Here is an 18,054-nt window from a genome sequence, read left to right as displayed (position 1 = left end):
TATATATATATATATATATATATATATATATATATATATATATATATATATATATATATATAATTTGTAACAGCACAAATCCACTACTAGCAGATATTGTTTCTTTTGGGCTTCCCTTTCGGACTTCCCCTCAAGGCTTTAAAACGCGTCTGCTAGGAAAAGGTTTCCACACTCTTATGAATGGTGTTTCGTTTGGGTACTAGTTCCTTTCTCCAATCGATGTGGGACTCCCACCAAATCTACCCACCTTCGGCTCTCAGCGTCCTTACTGGCACACGCCTCGTGTTTACCCCCTTCAGGGAACAACCTCCTAGCTAGCACATCGCCCGGTACATGGCTCTGATACCATGTTAGGAATCACGACTCTCCACAATGGTATGATATTGTCCACAAGAAATCCGTCAAAATAAATGGAAAATTTAGCTATAAAGCAGGAATAAAAAACAAGTTTCTTCATTCCCGTTCCACCACGTTGGCATTTCTCCTCCACACTTATTTATATATTTATGTGCAGACGTACAATGATTTTTGTTGTCAATCAATTCATATGGACCAAAATATTGGAATTTTTAACGTTTTTTTCATAATAAACACGAAAAAACACTCGAAAAAATACTTCATATCATACTTCGAAAGATTTTTATTTAATAATTTTAATAAATCTATTGAAAAACGTAAGTTTATGTGGTCTATGTTTTTTATATAAATTTTATGGTTATTATTATCGGTAATCATAATTAAAATATTTTTTTGGTCGTACAGTTGATTTCGTTGATGTTATGTCATATGTGTGGCTCTTGCATGCACTATGTGTGTTGTTGATGTATGTTATGTCATGTTTTTTTGCTATGAAATGCCGATGTATGCCACGTTTATGTATGTGATGTTTTTGCCATGAAATGTTACTCTGTACGCATGAAATCGATTGACATGTCATGATTGTAATGAGAACTTCGCATGTCATGAATGTGATGACTGACGTACTACGATATACTTACGTGATGTTTAACCAAGTCATGCTATGTAATGCGGCGAGGGGATGGAATGTTGTATGTATAATGCCATGGAGGTAAGCTTTAGGGACCCCATGCATGTTGTGTGTCATGTGCATAGGGTTACTTCCCCGTTAAGTCAATGATGGTACAGACGCGTACGTTCGATATTATGATCGCTATGATATCATGTAGGCCCTCCTTTTTTCTGTGGCGTTCGATAGCATATGTCATACATATCCGACCAAGCTAGGCCCAGGGGGTTCGCATGAGAACCCAACTGGTGGGCCCATGGTTACATACATGGGACATGCATGGAGAAGTACCATGCATCTACCCTATCCGAACAAAGCAAGGGCCTAAGGTCATGTAATGCTTTATGCATGTGTGTTGTATGTGACTTGCATATGTTCTGAATGTGTATTGTCTGCCTAACCACAATAGTGGGGCAACTTACTAGATATTTTATAAAATACTCAAGTCATGTGCTACCTATATTTTCAGGTAAGAGCAAGGCTCCCATGTACGGTTGAGAGCGGATGCTGCGAAGACCATAGAAGTCTTAGGGAGGGCTTATAGGGCAGTAGATGTTCTGTTTGAGATTCTTCGAAAAATAATTGTTGCATTCATTTCTCCTAATTAGTTGTTGATTGATTTCCATGTTAGGTTGATTCTTAATGTTATGAACTACCGATAATAATGGACGTGTCATTGATCATTAAGGCTGCTTTATATGAATTTTTGTATTGTTGTCCTATGAACGGGAGGAAACGTTGCTAATTAGGTTAAAGAAAATTAGGGTGTTACAGCATCTCTCCTCCGGACTATTATACCTACATACAATGATTTTTGTTGTCAATCAATGCATATTTGACAAAATATTCGAATTTTTAACGTTTTTCTCATAATAAAAATAATAAAAAAACACTCATAAATACATCTCACATTTTTCTCTCATTTATATACTTCAAATTTCAAATCATATTTTGAAAGATTTTTATTTAATAATTTTATTAAATCTTTTGAAAAACATAAATTTATGTGGTCTATGTTTTTTATATAAATTTTATGATTATTATCATCATTAATCATATTAAAATATTTTTTTATCCTATAGATTATTTTTGTATTATAAATTATATGACATTGTTTTGGATATGATATTATTATTTAGATCAAAATTATAATAATACATTGTTTAAGTAAAATGTTTTTTTAGTATAGAAAATGTCAATTTACTACTAAAACTCACTTGAATGTCACAAATATTTATTATAGACAAGATTCATTTTCCTCTACCATTGAACGGTAAACAAAGGCTCAACCGAAAACCTGAACCTGATTGAACGAGGTAATCCGAAAGAAAGGACGAACGAAAGATTAATGAGACTAACAGAAAGGGAAGATTCAACAAGAATTCTCCTTCATCAAGACCCATCAAGCCACAATGGTATGGAGCTCGAAGGTTGTTGCCTCGTGGCCAACTTCAATTATAGCAGCACTGAGCAAGATTCAACAGCTCCCGTCCTACAGGTTTACGCTAAAGTGCCTTAAGTAGCCCTCGAAGAGTCTGTTTACTCTCTCCTCACATTCAAAGATATACCAACCGTAGATATCTTACCATCAGACACCGACAATCATCTTCTAACATTGAAATTAACTAACCCAACTGGGTTAGATTCATTATCTAATACATAATACTTAGTTCAAAAAATTATACAACATAAACATAAAAAAAAAATGTCTCACCTAATGGATGAATTTATAAATTTAAATCCAAAAAATAGAGAAAAAAAGGCAATAAATTAAAAAAAAAAAAAATCTTCTCAACATTATGTATCATCAATACTAGCACATACATATCCTCTCCACTAGGCAAAAAAATTGGGATTTTGGTATATTCTACAAAACAATTTGGCTGCTGCTTCCATCCTCAAGCCACCTAGTTATAGATTTTGATTTACAATGGAAAAAAATGCTTATTATTGCATAATTATTGGGCCTATACATGATTGTAATATGCTGCTCAAAACAAGCTGAACTTCTCCAGAGCTATGTTCACTCCTAACAAGATCTACCAACAATGGGAAAAGCCGTTGAACACACCTTTTAAATAGGTCCCTTTCAAACCCGCGGATAACCTCCAACGCCGAGACGACTAGAGACGTACGAGCAGCTACCTCTTCCTTCTTTGCTGACCCCAATGGAAGAATCCAATGTAGCACAGGCTGGTTGGGTTCTTTCTTCTCACTTGGCGCCCCGGTACACTTCAAGTAAATATGCAGAATTTGTTCGCAAACTACGACGAGTTCGGATTCTACGAGAGTTGCGTTAGTCAGTGAAGGACTGTCTGCGAGCATATTCTGGAGGAAGTTGAGGTAGCTCCGATATGACTCGTTTTCGAAGTGAACCAGGGGTGGGTCGGAAATCTCGAGGATGGAGCAAGCTTTCTGTAGCTTCTTATGAAGGACTGTGTTGGAATTCAGTTTCTGGGAATGTGTGGCAACGGAAGAGAAGATATCGAGAATGATCGAAATGTTGGCTTCTGAGAATGGTTGGGTATGGCTCTTGTACAGATCAGTAATGACCTGATCAAAGAAATTTGGAAAAAAGTTATATCCTAAGAAACAAAAACAAAAATAAAATTGAAACATGAGAAGGAAGCTGACCTGTATGATGAGGAGTTGCATTGCGATATGACTCTTCATCCTCGAAACAATGTAGGACGCCATCTGCAGATCGTCGTCGTCAAGACCATCAGCCGACAAACCTTGATCAGAAGCCACATCCACATCATAATAAGATTGAGCGATCCCGAGAACATTGACATCATCCATGGTTCTCAGGACCTTCATAAACCCAGGCACTGTTAATGTGGCAGCTTGCTTCAAAGCAAGAAAAATCTCTCTCCATTCGTCTTCGGTAAGCCTGTTACCCAAGTCGCCCGCCAAGCGCATTAATGCAGCAACACCCGTGCTGGCAGGACCCTGGATCGGACTCCTAATGTATCCTGTCAGAATCGACACCACCCCGGGTAGTTGAGACCTTATAACATTGAAAAAGCTAATGAACAGATCTACTAAACAATCTGCTGCCACTGTACAGGTATCAGAATCCCATGTAGTTCCTTCTGAATATTCATCATTTTCATCCTCGTCCATTTCTTTCTTGTCATGCAAAGAACTAAATATGGGGAAAACTATGGTATTGATAACACCAACCCAAAACTGACGCGAGAAAAGATGGCCATGATCTTTTAGGATATTAAAAAGAACTTCCAAGGAACTTTTTCTGATCGGTGATCTAGGATCAGAAGTTAACTTTGATAGCCCTGAAAAGACAATGGCAAAAAAATTAACTAAATAAATTCCTATCCAAATTGAGTCTACAAGATTGAAACATGGAGGCCTCGTATATACATTTCAATGGACAGAGTGTCACCCAATAACATTAACGGTTAGTAGTATAGAAATTTTCAGTCATAAAATTGTATTCCCACGACAAAAATTACCAGAAAAATGCATCAAAAAGTGAGTTCCCCGACTTATGCATGTATTATAGAGAAAATAATTGCATCTCATCTAGCAAAAAATTGAGTTTTTAACAGAAGTTTCACCTGCAAGTAAAGGAACCCAATAGGAAGCATAATCGTCCTTATCTGTGGGTACGGGTGTGGATAGGGGTGCATCAGGAGTATTGGATGAAACATTATCTCCAGTCATCTCGTAGCAAACAAGTCCCCCTTCTGCAAGCTTTACAGCACAAAACCGAAGGAACGCAATGGCATTGAGACTGACATCACTGTTAAATCTACTATTTGTGAAAGTGATGAGACACCGAACGCAATCGGTAAATGTTGTAGTTTCAGTCTCTGTTATATAAGGAAAATATTCTCGAACTATTTTTTCCATCGTTTCAAAAGCCAATAAGACAATATTCTTCCGCTCATCAGCAGCAGCAGCAGTGAAAACCTGAGACAATAGTGGAATATAAGGTGATGGAATTAGATGACTACTCCATTATACTCGTAAAAAATGGTCATAATTGGGAGGGAGAACTCGTAAGATCTCTTTATTGAATCTATTTAATATTTCCTTGTCTAGAAGCATACATCACATAATATGAATTTTCAATTCAGTTTTTTGAATTGAAGTTCCTTCCCTATTAAAATTAGCAGTCCATGAGTTGAGAAAAAAAAGTTCGAGGTGCCATAGAAGGGGCACTAAAATTAAAAGACATAAGTAGATCTACACAACCCCATTGTTCAATTTTCTGCTCAAGCAATATGCCAGTATTGTGACACCCAAAATTATAATATCGGTGTTTGAAACGTACCATAAAAACACTTTTCCATCCAGATTTGACATTGTTGACACGACTGAGAACCATTTGCGAAATGCACCGAACTATTAATTCCCTGATTTCCGTGGAGTTGCTTTTCTGCATAACAATTACGAAGGGTCTCAGAAATTCATTCTGGAAGTTATAATTTGCAAGCTCCTCACGCTCCAAAAACTTCATCGCAAGCTGCCTCAGTGAATCCATCACAAATATTGCAACCGATAGATTCTCTGATAAGCCAACTGACACAAAGAAATCAGAGAGAACACTCCACATGCGAGACCACACCAATCTGATGCGGTTCATGTTGTAATGCCTGCAAAAGAATCAGTGTCGTGTGGTGATTTTCCCATTCCATTTCTAAATGTCCGCAAGTCAAGAGAGACTGTAGAGTCGACAAATTAAGCAAACTTGAAGCATTACCTAAACTGGAGATTAAAATATATGTCTATGTGTACATATATGTATGTATGTATGTTTGAATATATATGTGTGCGCGTGTGTGTGTGGGCACACGTATATATATTTATATGTGCGTATATATATAGATGTATGAGTGTATATATATGTATATGTGTGTGTATGTATATAGATGAAGTGACTCAAGGTAAAGACAACGATCTTACGCCACTTCAACTAATTTAGTGAGGCTGAACACACGTGGGTCTGTTGGAGACTGCAATTCTGCAATAGCAACTTTGCATAGGGCCTTCACAAATGCTACTATTGCTTCACTGTTCAAACTTTGACTATGAGCAAATACGTGGTTCAACTCAAAATTGCCTATTTGATCCAGCAAATTCAAGTTCGAAATAAGATGGTTAATCTGTTCAGGAGTTACTAGTCCTGGAGTATTCGCTCCATGAGAGGTGCTGTCATATGAACCGCCACGAACAACAGCCATAACAGCTGGATTTTGAAGACCTCCCTTTTTCTTCAGAGATGACAGACCTGCCGACTTCTGCACTTTCTCTTCAGTTTCAATATTGGATGATGTCAAAAATGACGCATCGGGTGGTGCACCCTCTCCCAATAATTGTAAATTCTCAATTCTAGAGAGACATGTAAATATGTGCTCCCATGCCTCTTGAAGAAAATTACCATCCTCTATGGCAATTGAAATTATAGCCTGCACGTGAGAATTGATTCAGGAGAACAAAAAAGAAAATCATTTATCATTCAAAAAGAAAACATTTTCACGGAGTTGCAAAAAATGACCATACACCACAGATTATGTAATTAGCTCTTCATGTATAGTTCAATATGATCTGAGAAAATAAACGTATCTAAAAATTATTGTCCTCATCACAATGTTCACACATCGGACCTAATTTGATAAGTTTAATAGTTTGAAGATGTTAGATGAGCACATGCTTCAAAACGGTGAAAAAATGGGCATCCGTTTCATAGCCTAAATAAGCCACCATGTTTTAGCAATATTCTCAATTTAGTTGGGAAATACAGAAAATTGCACCTACAGATTAAGTTCCCTCCATTGGACAATTTTTATAGAAAAAAAAACTATTTCTGATTTAATGATGAGAATACGCAAACCTTCACAGCTTCAACATTTTTTTGTTTCATATCGGCAGCACAATGAAGATTGGTAAACTTAGCCATTGATGTCACGAAAGCGTCCCTTTGAGTCTGCAAACCCAGAACGGCTGTAACGTGTACAGCAAACCGAAAGCCTAGTAAGCATTGAGAAGTAGCAAGCTTATCATCACTTTGGTCAAGAGTCACACTGAATGCCGCCAACATAGGACCCCAGCAGGCTTCCACCATAAACCTCAATATTGTTACATCAGTCACAGCGTGATAAACAGACCTGCAAATACAGATTAAAAAAAGGAGTTTCCTTTTTTTTTTAGTAATAAGAGCAAGTGCCTAATTTTTTAAACGCCTCAACCAAAAAATAAAATCTTCCATAATGAGCCAGAACACCAACAAATTACAATGGAAAACTATTGCCACAAACACAACTCAATTTATCACTAGCAGATTGAATTATCAACTTAAATTTCATTTCATAGCTTACTCAGATTTTCCAGACTTCGCCTTAAACTGCTCCTGTATGTGTCTTATAAGAAGCCCGTTTGCACCCACAGCTTTTTCTTCTGTCTGCTTCCAAGAAACTAGATTGAGTATACCATCTAAGCCCAAAAGTTTGTTGATGCTAGTTGCCTGCTTACTTTGTGAAGCTGAAGAATCAGAATTCATCTTAATTTCATTCCTAACAATCTGATCGTAAAGAGCACCCAGATACTCATCAGGTAAATCTTTGCCGTCATCAATTCCTCGATTATTCCGGATAAAATCGGTTTTCGTCATCTGAATATTCAACCAAAGCACAACAGAAGTAAGAAACATACCTAAATACAGTAAGGTTTTAAAATAATAATAATAATAAATAAATAAATAAGCTCAAATTTCTTATATCAACGTACAAATAAAACTTAGGAACGAAAAGCAGCAGAATATGATATATATTTCAGTAATAGTTGCATGCATTCAGCCACAAAACAAGAAAAACTATCACCAAAATCAAGTTTTATAAAGCTTAAACATGCAATAACTCGGACAAACTTCTGTGAGATCTCAGGCATGCACGCCTCCCTCTAAATCTCCCACATACTTTTGCAGTCAAGATGGAGTAGTACTATTTTAAGGCTTTTTATCCCTTCTGTGTAAAATAACCCACTGGTTCACAATCAATAACATCTTCACCATCCAACATTCGGAGATCTTGGCCAAGTCAATGAGATACAGTAGGATTTAATCCAAAAAGTAGTAACCTAAATATCATCTAGCTTTATAAGCAGACTATTAACATGCACTATCCAATCAAATGCGTAAGTTAGAGCCAAACCTTATCTTTCACCATGTTATTATGAGCATCTGTGTTCAGCATAATAACAGAATAAGCAAGAACATAAGCAGTATCTGCACTTGTGAATGAACCAGGGCTACATTTACAGTACCGCTCAGCAAACTTCTCCATGATACGGTCAATTTTTTGGGCCTCTCCTGGTAACCTGAAGCCTCGCAGGAAAAACCTTATTGCTTCACCAAAGTCCATAGCTTTAAAATTAAATGAATCAACATAAGCATGCATAACTTTCAAAGGAAATTCCTCCCTTTCACCCAAATAATCTCCAATGACTCTTTCATTCAGGCCGTTAGTATTCTTGAGAAAAGACGCCACCTCTTCAGGAGAACCACCAACTTTTTTCGTGCTAATCAGAAACTCAATACCCCTGGAAGGTTTCCTGTTGAACAGCGAAATACCTTTCTGAACATAATACAGGAAAGTTGTCAGAACAATGTGCTTCAGACTAACTACCTCTAAGATGAATGTCTGAAATAATAGATTCTATGATGAATACGTTCTAACCAAACAAGATATGATGAAATTGTCAATTCAACTAACAGAACCAATTAGTAAGGAACAAAATGTGAAAATAAGAATGATTAAAAAGATGACCAGCCAAGAAGGAAATGAAAATAGCGAGAAGCAAAGTGCTTTCTAATTGGCCAAAATGCCATTGCAAACAGATGACCTACCTACCTCCCTTGAAAAACTCCAAAGCAACCACACGACAGGAGCCCCAACTATTAGACACTAACTGAACCCAGGCAAGAGCATCATCTACCCTTCTTTGCTTTGAAGATAAGAGAAGAAACGCAATCTCTAACCCAGGCCCAAATTCCCAACTGTAAGCTCACTCTAGTGGATCTACCCTTACAAGATTCCTCTACCACCACTCTTTTCCCCTAGCCACTACCTCTAAACCGAAAGGTTTTTGTTCAAAAAGAATTAAACTTTTAAAATTTTCTTCCTACACGACCACAAACAATCCTCTTCATTCGTACTTCAAAAGAGAAACAGTTAGAAAGGAAGATAATTTTTTTTTCTCAAGTAGTATAGAAACTCTTTCTCTATCTCCTACTGGAGTACCTAGATAGAAGTAATTTTTTTTAAAGATTCCAAGTGGATCTTTTTGCACCTCTTATAGTGAATCTAACCTAGGAATGGGAGGGTGTCCAATCTCCCTTCCCTTATTGTTAGTTTCTCTTTAATTATGAAGTGATTTCTGACCCAAATGCCCTTGTGATAAATAACCATAGGGAGACCATAGAAATAATTCTGCCCCAAGAACTGCACCTCATTCCAGTTTTCTTCACAAAATTGTGAACATCTACATTGTTTCCTTCTCAAAGAAAAAAATTGTGAACACCTAAATCTCCCAAGAAAATTTTGAAAATCTACTTCATCTGGGAACTTTGTTAGGAGAGATATAGTAGTACCTTTACAACTCGTCTTGGCTTCCTTCTTAACTCAGTTCTCTGTATAGTTTTATACTGGTGAAATTATCCATTTTCTAACTATACCTCTGTATACTATTAGCCAAGTGGAAGAACTTTTGGAAATCCACCCATGGACTTTTGAGCTTTATGCCATCTTTTGTATGTTTCACTTACAAATGAAATCATCGTCTCTTCCCCTCCCAGACACCCCCACCCCCACCAAAAAAAAACATCCCAATAAATTGCCATCATAGGATTTATTCATTTTATGCTAGTTTGAGCCTTCATATTGCCACAATTTCCAGCAGGAGCCAGCACTCGTCACCCACCCTCTACATAAATAAAATGTATTAACTAGAGAATAAATAATTCTCAAACCTGGAGCTCAATTTTGTAAGCTCTGCGTTGCTCAAGTGTAGCAGCATCTGAGAACTCAGGATTTCCATCAGGATGGAGCTCAGAGTCAACAGCAGCTGTTTCTTCCCCACTTAAACAATTCTCAAGTGAAACATCACTCTCAGAAGTCTTGAGAAAATATGTATCGTCTAGCTTCAGTTGTTGGTCCATCCAAGTTCCCATTGATTTAATGATGCTTACCAAACACTTAACAGATTCATGCCTAAATGTAATATCTTGCGCTGGAGACAATGTTGAGGTTGAACCAGAAGGCGGTCCAAGAGCAGTTTTCAAAAGGCCATTCACAATCCTGCAAATATTTCAATGGGGTATAAGGGTAACATCACAACATCAAAGTCAAACCAATCCCCCCAAAAAAAAGTTCCTCTCTCACACAAGCAGAGGAGAGGAAGAAAATTGTCAACCCACGAGAAAACAAAGGAAAACTAAAGTATTATCTAGAGTAAAACAAAATCAACATCTAAAACAAAAGGCATGGAAAGAGCAGTACCTCTCGAAAATATTTGGAGAATCAACATCACAATCATAGTTGACAAAAATGTCCACCATAATCTGTGAATCCTGAGATATCTTATCCAATAAATTGAGCACGGTCATTTTCTGCAAGAAACTAGGCTGAAGTACATTCTCAAGCACTCGGAGGACAAGCATGGGAAAAAAGATACCAATTTCTGCTTTCAGTCCTGATCTAAATTTTGTCAACAAGCTCATAAAAATAGAACATTGAATCTGGAAGATGGCCATTGCCGACAGGGCACTGTTTTTTAATAATGATAAGCAAAGAAACTGCTTGATAGAATTGAGAAACCTGAAACCAACAGTGACAGAACCTGTCACAGTTTATCCAATCAACAATAGCTTACTACAAAGTACTCAGACCAAATAAATCGTTAATTTGGAAAAAGGGCATGTGTCATAAGAAGCTTGAAAATGCTCTAGATTTTTCAAAACAAAATAAGATTATATTCTGAATGCCCGAAGTAATTTCTCCCAATGAAAATACCTAGTTTAAAAAGATAAAATCACATATAATTATTAGGTAGAAAACTAGTTTGGTCAAGATTTTGTATCAATCGTGGAGTTTCAAGGCAGTTATAAAGACTTCCATGAGTAACACTAAAATGATCGATGAAGAATGAAATGCTTGCCTCTCGTTAAGGCGCCAAACTGGCCCTGCCTTATCCATAATCACCTTTAGCAGTTCCAGAGACAGTGTTTTGCCCCTTAAGAGGATCTGATCATCTGGGTGCTCCGGGGATGAGAATTTCATCGACAACTTACACAAATTCTTAAACAAATGGAATCCATCCTCCCTAATCTTACTACAACCACTTGATTCGGCTACATCTTCCGTTTCTCCCACATCAGATTCACCTTTATTGTCAGCTTTAAGTGGCGAAGCATTGCCATTCTGCAATTGTCCCCAAGACGAAAATAGTTTCTTATCCGCAACCCCTTCGCTGGCATCCATTACCTCATTAATAAAGTTCTGGCAAAAATATATAGAATTGCCTTCATTCAAGTTCTTGTCGGTAAATTCCAATAATTCATTCACAGAAATTATACTAGCAGGAACATCCATGGAGTCTTCCTCCATCCTACTGAAAATAATGATCATTATTTGACCTAGAACGGATTTTGCACAGATCTGATTCGTACCACTCAAGCCACCGAGATACACATTGTAACAAGTCCGAACAACATTAACCAAGCAATCCCCGCGGATCAATACACAAGGGCATCGAACCGCAGAGAGCAACACCCTGAGAACAATGAGCTCAATTCCTTCATCACCAAGACCTCCCGACTTGCACACAGACTCAACGATCCTATACACAATGGAACTAGCACCAGAATTCGCCTCGCCATCCGGCCTCTCGATCTCGCCACGGAATAGACCGCGGGAGAACAATTTGAAGACGCACTCAAGCGCGGGCTCAGCAACCTTGACGTAGGCGGCATCGAGGGCCAAAAGGAGCGGTTGGAGCACAAACTCCGCATCAGCCGGTGAAAGGCCAGCAATCGGAGAAGCAGGATCAAGAGAAGCTTCCGAAATAGAATCAAGCTTATCGAGAACGGATTTGCAAGAGGAAACAAGGTGAGAATGCTTACGCCAGGCCGCGTTCTTGACAATCTTATCGAGGGAAGGGCCGATCGCACGGCCGCATCTGGACTTGCCACCTAGGGCTTGCGAAACCGACATTGGTGCAGAATCAAAGAACAGATATCCATTCAGCGAATCATGGTTGAAATTGAATTGAATCGGAAGAAAATTACCAGTTGTAGCTTCAATTCAATGTCCAATTCGAAGCTGAATCTGTTCATGGGCTCATCGATTTTGGATTTCCCCCTTTTCGGTTTGGCCCTCGGTTTGGTGCCAAGTCGCAGGCTCTGTGAGTCGAAACTTGTTCAACAAAAGCACACACAAAGAGCGATGAGAAAGAGAAATGAGAGAAACCCGATAATTACGTAAACCGGAAATTTACATCGTAACGCAACGGTTGGGTTGGACTCGCGTGCATCACACGCGCCCTCTTTCTCACGCGCCTTCTTAATGTGGAAAAAAAAAATCAATTTCTTTTTTTTTCTTTTTTTTAATATTGATATAATATTAATGTCAAACATATAAAAATTGAATTCTCATTTTAAAACTTAAAATAATTATTATTTTAAAATTCAAATACAATCCATCCTTATAAAAATAAAAAATAAAAAAAAAATCAAACGTAAGCATAACTTAGTCACGAAGTTGGCTGATCAGCCAACATTAACTCTACATAGACATCATTCATCACACAATACACGAGCTTTTAGCCAAGCAACGGGAGGACCTATTAGTACAAGGAGCGAACTTACTACCCCACGTATGAGATCATTGATTTATTCAAAACTCCGCTCCCGAGGCACTCGAAATCGATAGGTATACAAGAGACAATTGCTTCAGTTTTAGAGCCTCCTTCGTTTTTTACAATACGAACCCAGATAATGGTATCACATTTCAAAAATAATCTAAGATGTATCTATATACGATTTTCGTCTATACATTTGTGGTAAAAAAAAAATTACTATTTTTTCTCAATATTAACTGTGTTAATATTATATTTAAAATTTTATGCATATTTTTTTTAAACAAGTAATAATCATAATAAGTATAATAAGTTCCTCGCAATTTTCATTCAAAATTAACCATAAAGGTAATTTTTAGATATTTTTAAAAGTTTTAAAGTTATTGGGTTAAAAATACTATTTTGTTAATTTATTTAAATTTAATTTTTATACTTTCTTTAAAATATGTAATAAAAAATAAAATAAATTTACAATAAATAGAATAGTTTTTTAATATAATATTATCAAACAAATTTATCATATTTGCTAATTTATTTAAATTTAATTTTTATACTTTCAATAAAGCCAACTTTTTATTTTTTAATAAAAAATGATGAAATTAAATTATAATAATATGAGAATATATTTTTTTTATAATTTATAGAGAAAAGAGTAATAAAAAATAATTTATATTAAAAATTAATAATGAACTAAAATTCAATTGTTTAAGGTTTTTATTATTTAATTGAAAATATATTTTATATATAAACCTTTTAACCCTTCTTCTCACGAACCGATTCAGGTGGAAAGAAAAATGGCGGTTCATGGATGAATAAGAGTTCGCCGGAGAGAGCATCTAATAATGAGTTTCTTGGCAACTTCTCCGTCGCCGACGATTCTCGGTCCTCCGTACGAGTTACTGAGCGCCGGTGGGAAAGCATGTTGCCTGCGGCTAGGAAGGCGGAGGAATATCGGAGAGTGATAGTGAGCCAAGGAACCTTAGCATCGAAGCGATTCAAGCGGTACAGTCGCTGAAGCGAGCCAAGGAAGATTTACAACAATTGGACCGAGTGTACGATTCCGAAGTTAAGGCGCTTATTGAAGTTCGATATGATGGCTGTTCTTCGCGAGCTCATTCGTCAGAACGAGTGTTCTTTGGCTCTTAAGGTGATGCATCTGCTTTAGATTTTTATGTTTATCCGTATCTTCGATTTATTAGCTACCGGAATTATTCCATATTGCACGATCAGTATCGATTGTTGAAGAATTATCGCAGCAATAGCGAGATATGGATTTCTGCTTATGGTAAATTCCTTCAATATTCCTTGCTGATATTTTGTATTACTTTACTGTCGATATTTGAGACTTCGGTTTTCGAAGATGTTAGGAAGGAACACTGGTACAAGCCTCAGGTTTCGCTATATGCTGATATTATTACATTATAGGCTAGCAGTGGATTATTCGAACAAGTAAAAAATTATTCATTCCTATTTGAGAGCAGAAACTGACGTAGTGCATGATATTGACGGGTTTAATGCTCTTTTGAGAGCTTTGGTTAGTAATAATTTAGGTGAACTTGTGATTGAGTCCTATTACGTGATGAAAGAAGTAGGTTGCTAGCCGGATAAGACTTCATTCAGGATTGTCATAGAAGGACTGGAATCATCGGGAGAGGCTACTGGTTTAAGAATGTGAAGCAGGATGCACAAAAGATTTATGGTGAATCGCTCGAGTTTCTAGAGGAAGAAGACCCGCAGCTACAGCCATATCTATGCATTGAGCTGCTGATCGGGCTTTGAATCATGGAATAGAAGGCGTATACTGATTGAACTTCTGGCAAGATGGAGTTCGTCAATGTTTCCTTTGAAGAAACCTGAAACTTCCCTTTGAAATGAACTTTTGGGATTATGTTTGATTGGATAAATGACACTAGTTGGATAAATTGTATCCGCAAGTATACTCTCTTCCCCCATGTTCTTTTGCTTCAGTTTCTCATGTTGCTGGGATCCAAACACTTTCCTTACCTGCTTGAAACTGTCACTGGTCTATGCAGATAAGCTGATCATCTGGCAACATACTTCAGCTCTTCTGTCGTGAGGATGAGAACTTCATCTAAGTCCACCTAAGACAGAAATATTAGGAAAGAAGCTGAACTTTAAGGCACAGTGAATGGTGCATAACTTCGTTTTCCATCCAAAAAAGTACTGAAATTTATGTAGACTACATTAGGATAAAACATGTAACAACCCAGACTCACCGTTAGTAGATATTATTCTCTTGGGCTTTCCCTCAAAGTTTTTAAAACGCATCTTCTATGGGGAGGTTTTTACACCCTTATAAAGAATGTTTTGTTCTCCTCCTCAACCGATGTGGCATCTCACAATCTACCCCCTTTCGGGGCCCAGCGTCTTGCTGGCACACCACCTCGTGTCCACCTCCTTCGGAACCCAGCCTCCTTGCTAGCACACCGCCTCATGTCCACCCCCCTTCAGGGCTCAGCCTCCTCACTGGCACATCATCCGGTGTTTGGCTATGATACCATTTATAACGGCTCAAGCTCACTACTAGCCAATATTGTCCTCTTTGGACTTTTCCTTTTGGGTTTCCCCTCAAGGTTTTTAAAACGCGTATGCTAGGTTGATGTTTCCACACTCTTATAAAGAATGCTTCGTTCTCTTTTCCAATCGATGTGTAACCTCACAAAACCAGGTTTGGTATTGTTGCATTACCTCTCGAAAAATATACAGTAAAGATGAAAACTATGTGGGCTCTACGCCCAGACTACTAATTTTGTGCAGTTTGATTCTCATGTGTTTACACATCGAGAGATTTAACATGCCAGTGTACTTATGTTCAAAGCTTCTAGTTATATTTCATGATGAAGGCCTAAAGTTTTGAATTTCCCTAGTTGCATGACGATGTCAAAATTGTTTCCCTTCAAATGTCTGCCCGAACTGCCAGTTTCCAGGTGCAGCACCATAGGAAGTAAGTGCTCTTCCACTGCTAGAGGTAACTTCAAAAGAGAGAGGTTGCCCATGAAGATTGACATTGCTTTGCCAGTTTTGTCCCCAGTTCCTTGCCAGAGGTATCCATCCTGTTCTAGATCCCTTCACTTTCACTGCCACTAATTCACCATCCATTCCAACATTAGTAATCAAAACTTGAAAGAATCGAGAATTCCCGCTAACTGTGAATCTTAATCCACCACTTCTGTCACACCTCACCCTACACAATTTAAGACGATTTTCCCCTTAGCTCGAAGATTAGAAAATGTTTGAATCTATGTGCATTTAGATTAATTTTACCTCCTATATTGAACTGGCACAATATCTGCTTTTTTCTCTGCTATTTCAGTAAATGCTGCCTCTGACATCTCGAAGTGTTCTTTGGGAAAATTGCACCATCCACCATAATCAGAAGATAGGCCATCATTGGGAGGACAGAAGTCGGTGGCGGTTAGGATGACGGTCGGACTTCCTTCCAAGCACCACAAGATGTGGTCAACACATCTAAGCTCAAAGCATGCTCCACAGGTACTCCCTCCATTAAACAACATGCTACTCAATCCAGCGCTATGTTTTCCATAGCGAATCTTATGTAGATCTCCATAACCACAAGCACCTTCTGCAACATTAACAAAAAAAGCACTTGAAATACTAGTTTCGGTTAGAAATTACGACTCTCTACAATGGTATGATGTTGTCCACTTTGAGCATAAGCTCTCGTGGCTTTGTTTTGGGCTTCCCCAAAAGGCTCCACGCCAATGGAGATAGTATTCCTCACTTATAAACCTATGATCATTCCCTAAATTTGCCAATGTGGGACTCCATCCCAACAATCTTCAACAATCTTCCCTCAAACAAAGTATACCATAGAGCCTCTCCTGAGACCTATGTAGCCCTCGAATAGCCTCCCCCTAATCAAGGCTGGACTCCTCTCTGGAGTCCTCGAACAAAGTACACCCTTTGTTCGATACTTGAGTCACTTTTGACTACTCCTTCAAGGCTCACAACTCCTTTGTTCGACATTTGAGGATTCTATTGACATGGTTAAGTTAAGGGCATGACTCTGTTACTATGTTTAGAAATCACGACTCTCCACGATGGTATGATATTGTCCACTTTGAGCATAAGCTCTCATGGTTTTGCTTTGGGCTTCCCCAAAAGATCTCACACCAATGGAGATAGTATTTCTCACTTATAAACCCTTTAGAACATTTCAAAATCAAAGCAAGGAAAAAAATCATTTGATCATTCCCCAAATTTGTCAATGTGGGACTCCATCCCAACAATCTTCAACAGTTTCCTCCCTTTTTTGTTACAAAATGCCATTTATGGTTAATGATTTTACTTCATCGTCTAAAGGTGAGGAGAGATTCCTTTAACAACCCCCACAGGATATGAGTTGCAGGGTGGCACGTGAGCACCCAAATAGATCTCGTTTGATAAACATTTTGTTTTTGAAAATTATGCTTTATGCTATCTACTTTTTAACTCATGATCCCAAAATCCAAGCTAAGAAAACCAAAACTTTAGCTTTTCAAAACTTATTTTTATTTTTAGAATTTGTAAGAACTCAAATGTCTCCTTACAAATTTTAAGAACTAGGCGGTTATAAAACACCATGTTTAAACACTTGGCAATTTGATGAGTTTTCTGGTGAAGGAAAAGAGTACCTGCAATGATTGACCCATCTATTTCTTTGGTGTATGTTGCAGTAGCAGATTTCCACTCTTCATCCTTAGCTGCAAAGGGTGTTGGCAAAAGAACCATGTAGACTATCATAGCTATAAATGCAGCCATTTCATTCAGAAGAGTACAAGGCCTTGAAGAAGAAGCCTGAAAGGGCTCAAAATGAGGTATATTTCCTTTATGAAAACACCCACCCTCTTCCCAGCTTTCTTTTTTCAAAATTCCCCTAATTTGTCGCTGAAATGAACTGAGCTTCTCTGATTGCTGGATCTCTATTCAGAAAATCGACAAACTTTTGACAAATTTCGAATATTGTAGCTCTTCGTTCACACTAGTGGCGCGTTTAACGAGGCAGAGGAAAAGACACGCACATTGTTCATCAGCCTCCTACTGTTCTTTATCTTCTTGTCCCCGCCGTGAGTGGTGGCTCAAAGAAGCAAACTTGGAGGAGCCTCATTTTTTTTTTTTTTTTTTTTTTT

The 18,054-nt window shown here is 37.7% G+C and overlaps 2 protein-coding genes and 1 pseudogene across 3 annotated transcripts; 1 reads left to right on the top strand and 2 right to left on the bottom strand.

Moving 5' to 3' along the window:
* Window positions 1-2,799: 2,799 nt before the first annotated feature.
* On the bottom strand, window positions 2,800-12,507 carry LOC111435118 (brefeldin A-inhibited guanine nucleotide-exchange protein 1-like). Its single transcript, XM_023072456.1, has 11 exons — window positions 11,207-12,507; window positions 10,549-10,866; window positions 10,020-10,347; window positions 8,203-8,625; window positions 7,372-7,664; window positions 6,888-7,161; window positions 5,960-6,462; window positions 5,328-5,649; window positions 4,609-4,963; window positions 3,662-4,323; window positions 2,800-3,580 (listed from the first exon to the last, which is right to left on the bottom strand). Exons 1-11 carry the CDS (start codon window positions 12,259-12,261, stop codon window positions 2,975-2,977), a joined length of 5,139 nt encoding a protein of 1,712 aa, XP_022928224.1. The 5' UTR covers window positions 12,262-12,507; the 3' UTR covers window positions 2,800-2,974.
* Window positions 12,508-13,694: 1,187 nt separating this feature from the next.
* On the top strand, window positions 13,695-14,664 carry LOC111435098 (annotated as a pseudogene).
* A 1,067-nt stretch (window positions 14,665-15,731) lies between these two features.
* On the bottom strand, window positions 15,732-17,718 carry LOC111435097 (expansin-A16-like). 2 transcript variants are annotated; one of them, XM_023072430.1, is made up of 3 exons: window positions 17,560-17,718; window positions 16,190-16,508; window positions 15,732-16,109 (listed from the first exon to the last, which is right to left on the bottom strand). In XM_023072430.1, the coding sequence occupies exons 1-3, from the start codon at window positions 17,684-17,686 to the stop codon at window positions 15,806-15,808; spliced, it is 750 nt and encodes a 249-aa protein (XP_022928198.1). In that variant the 5' UTR covers window positions 17,687-17,718; the 3' UTR covers window positions 15,732-15,805. The 2 variants fall into 2 exon arrangements, with proteins under 2 accessions (XP_022928198.1, XP_022928199.1); XM_023072431.1 differs by having other exon boundaries at window positions 16,190-16,505.
* Between the last annotated feature and the right edge of the window lie 336 nt (window positions 17,719-18,054).

Source organism: Cucurbita moschata, unplaced genomic scaffold (genome assembly GCF_002738365.1).
Source record: "Cucurbita moschata cultivar Rifu unplaced genomic scaffold, Cmos_1.0 Cmo_Scf00048, whole genome shotgun sequence".
Lineage (NCBI taxonomy): Eukaryota > Viridiplantae > Streptophyta > Magnoliopsida > Cucurbitales > Cucurbitaceae > Cucurbita > Cucurbita moschata.
This window is presented reverse-complemented; position numbering and strand designations above follow the sequence as displayed.

What these genes read in the sequence shown, in the direction of transcription:
- LOC111435118 (XM_023072456.1), bottom strand. Translation starts at nt 12,261, where the DNA reads ATGTCGGTTTCGCAAGCCCTAGGTGGCAAGTCCAGATGCGGCCGTGCG. An exon ending in TCTCCAAATATTTTCGAGAG is followed by an intron (nt 10,348 to 10,548) that starts GTACTGCTCTTT and finishes AAATATTTGCAG; the next exon opens with GATTGTGAATGGCCTTTTGA. An exon ending in ATAACATGGTGAAAGATAAG is followed by an intron (nt 7,665 to 8,202) that starts GTTTGGCTCTAA and finishes TTGAATATTCAG; the next exon opens with ATGACGAAAACCGATTTTAT.
- LOC111435097 (XM_023072430.1), bottom strand. Translation starts at nt 17,686, where the DNA reads ATGGCTGCATTTATAGCTATGATAGTCTACATGGTTCTTTTGCCAACA. An exon ending in AGATGGGTCAATCATTGCAG is followed by an intron (nt 16,509 to 17,559) that starts GTACTCTTTTCC and finishes TTAATGTTGCAG; the next exon opens with AAGGTGCTTGTGGTTATGGA. An exon ending in GTGCCAGTTCAATATAGGAG is followed by an intron (nt 16,110 to 16,189) that starts GTAAAATTAATC and finishes TAAATTGTGTAG; the next exon opens with GGTGAGGTGTGACAGAAGTG.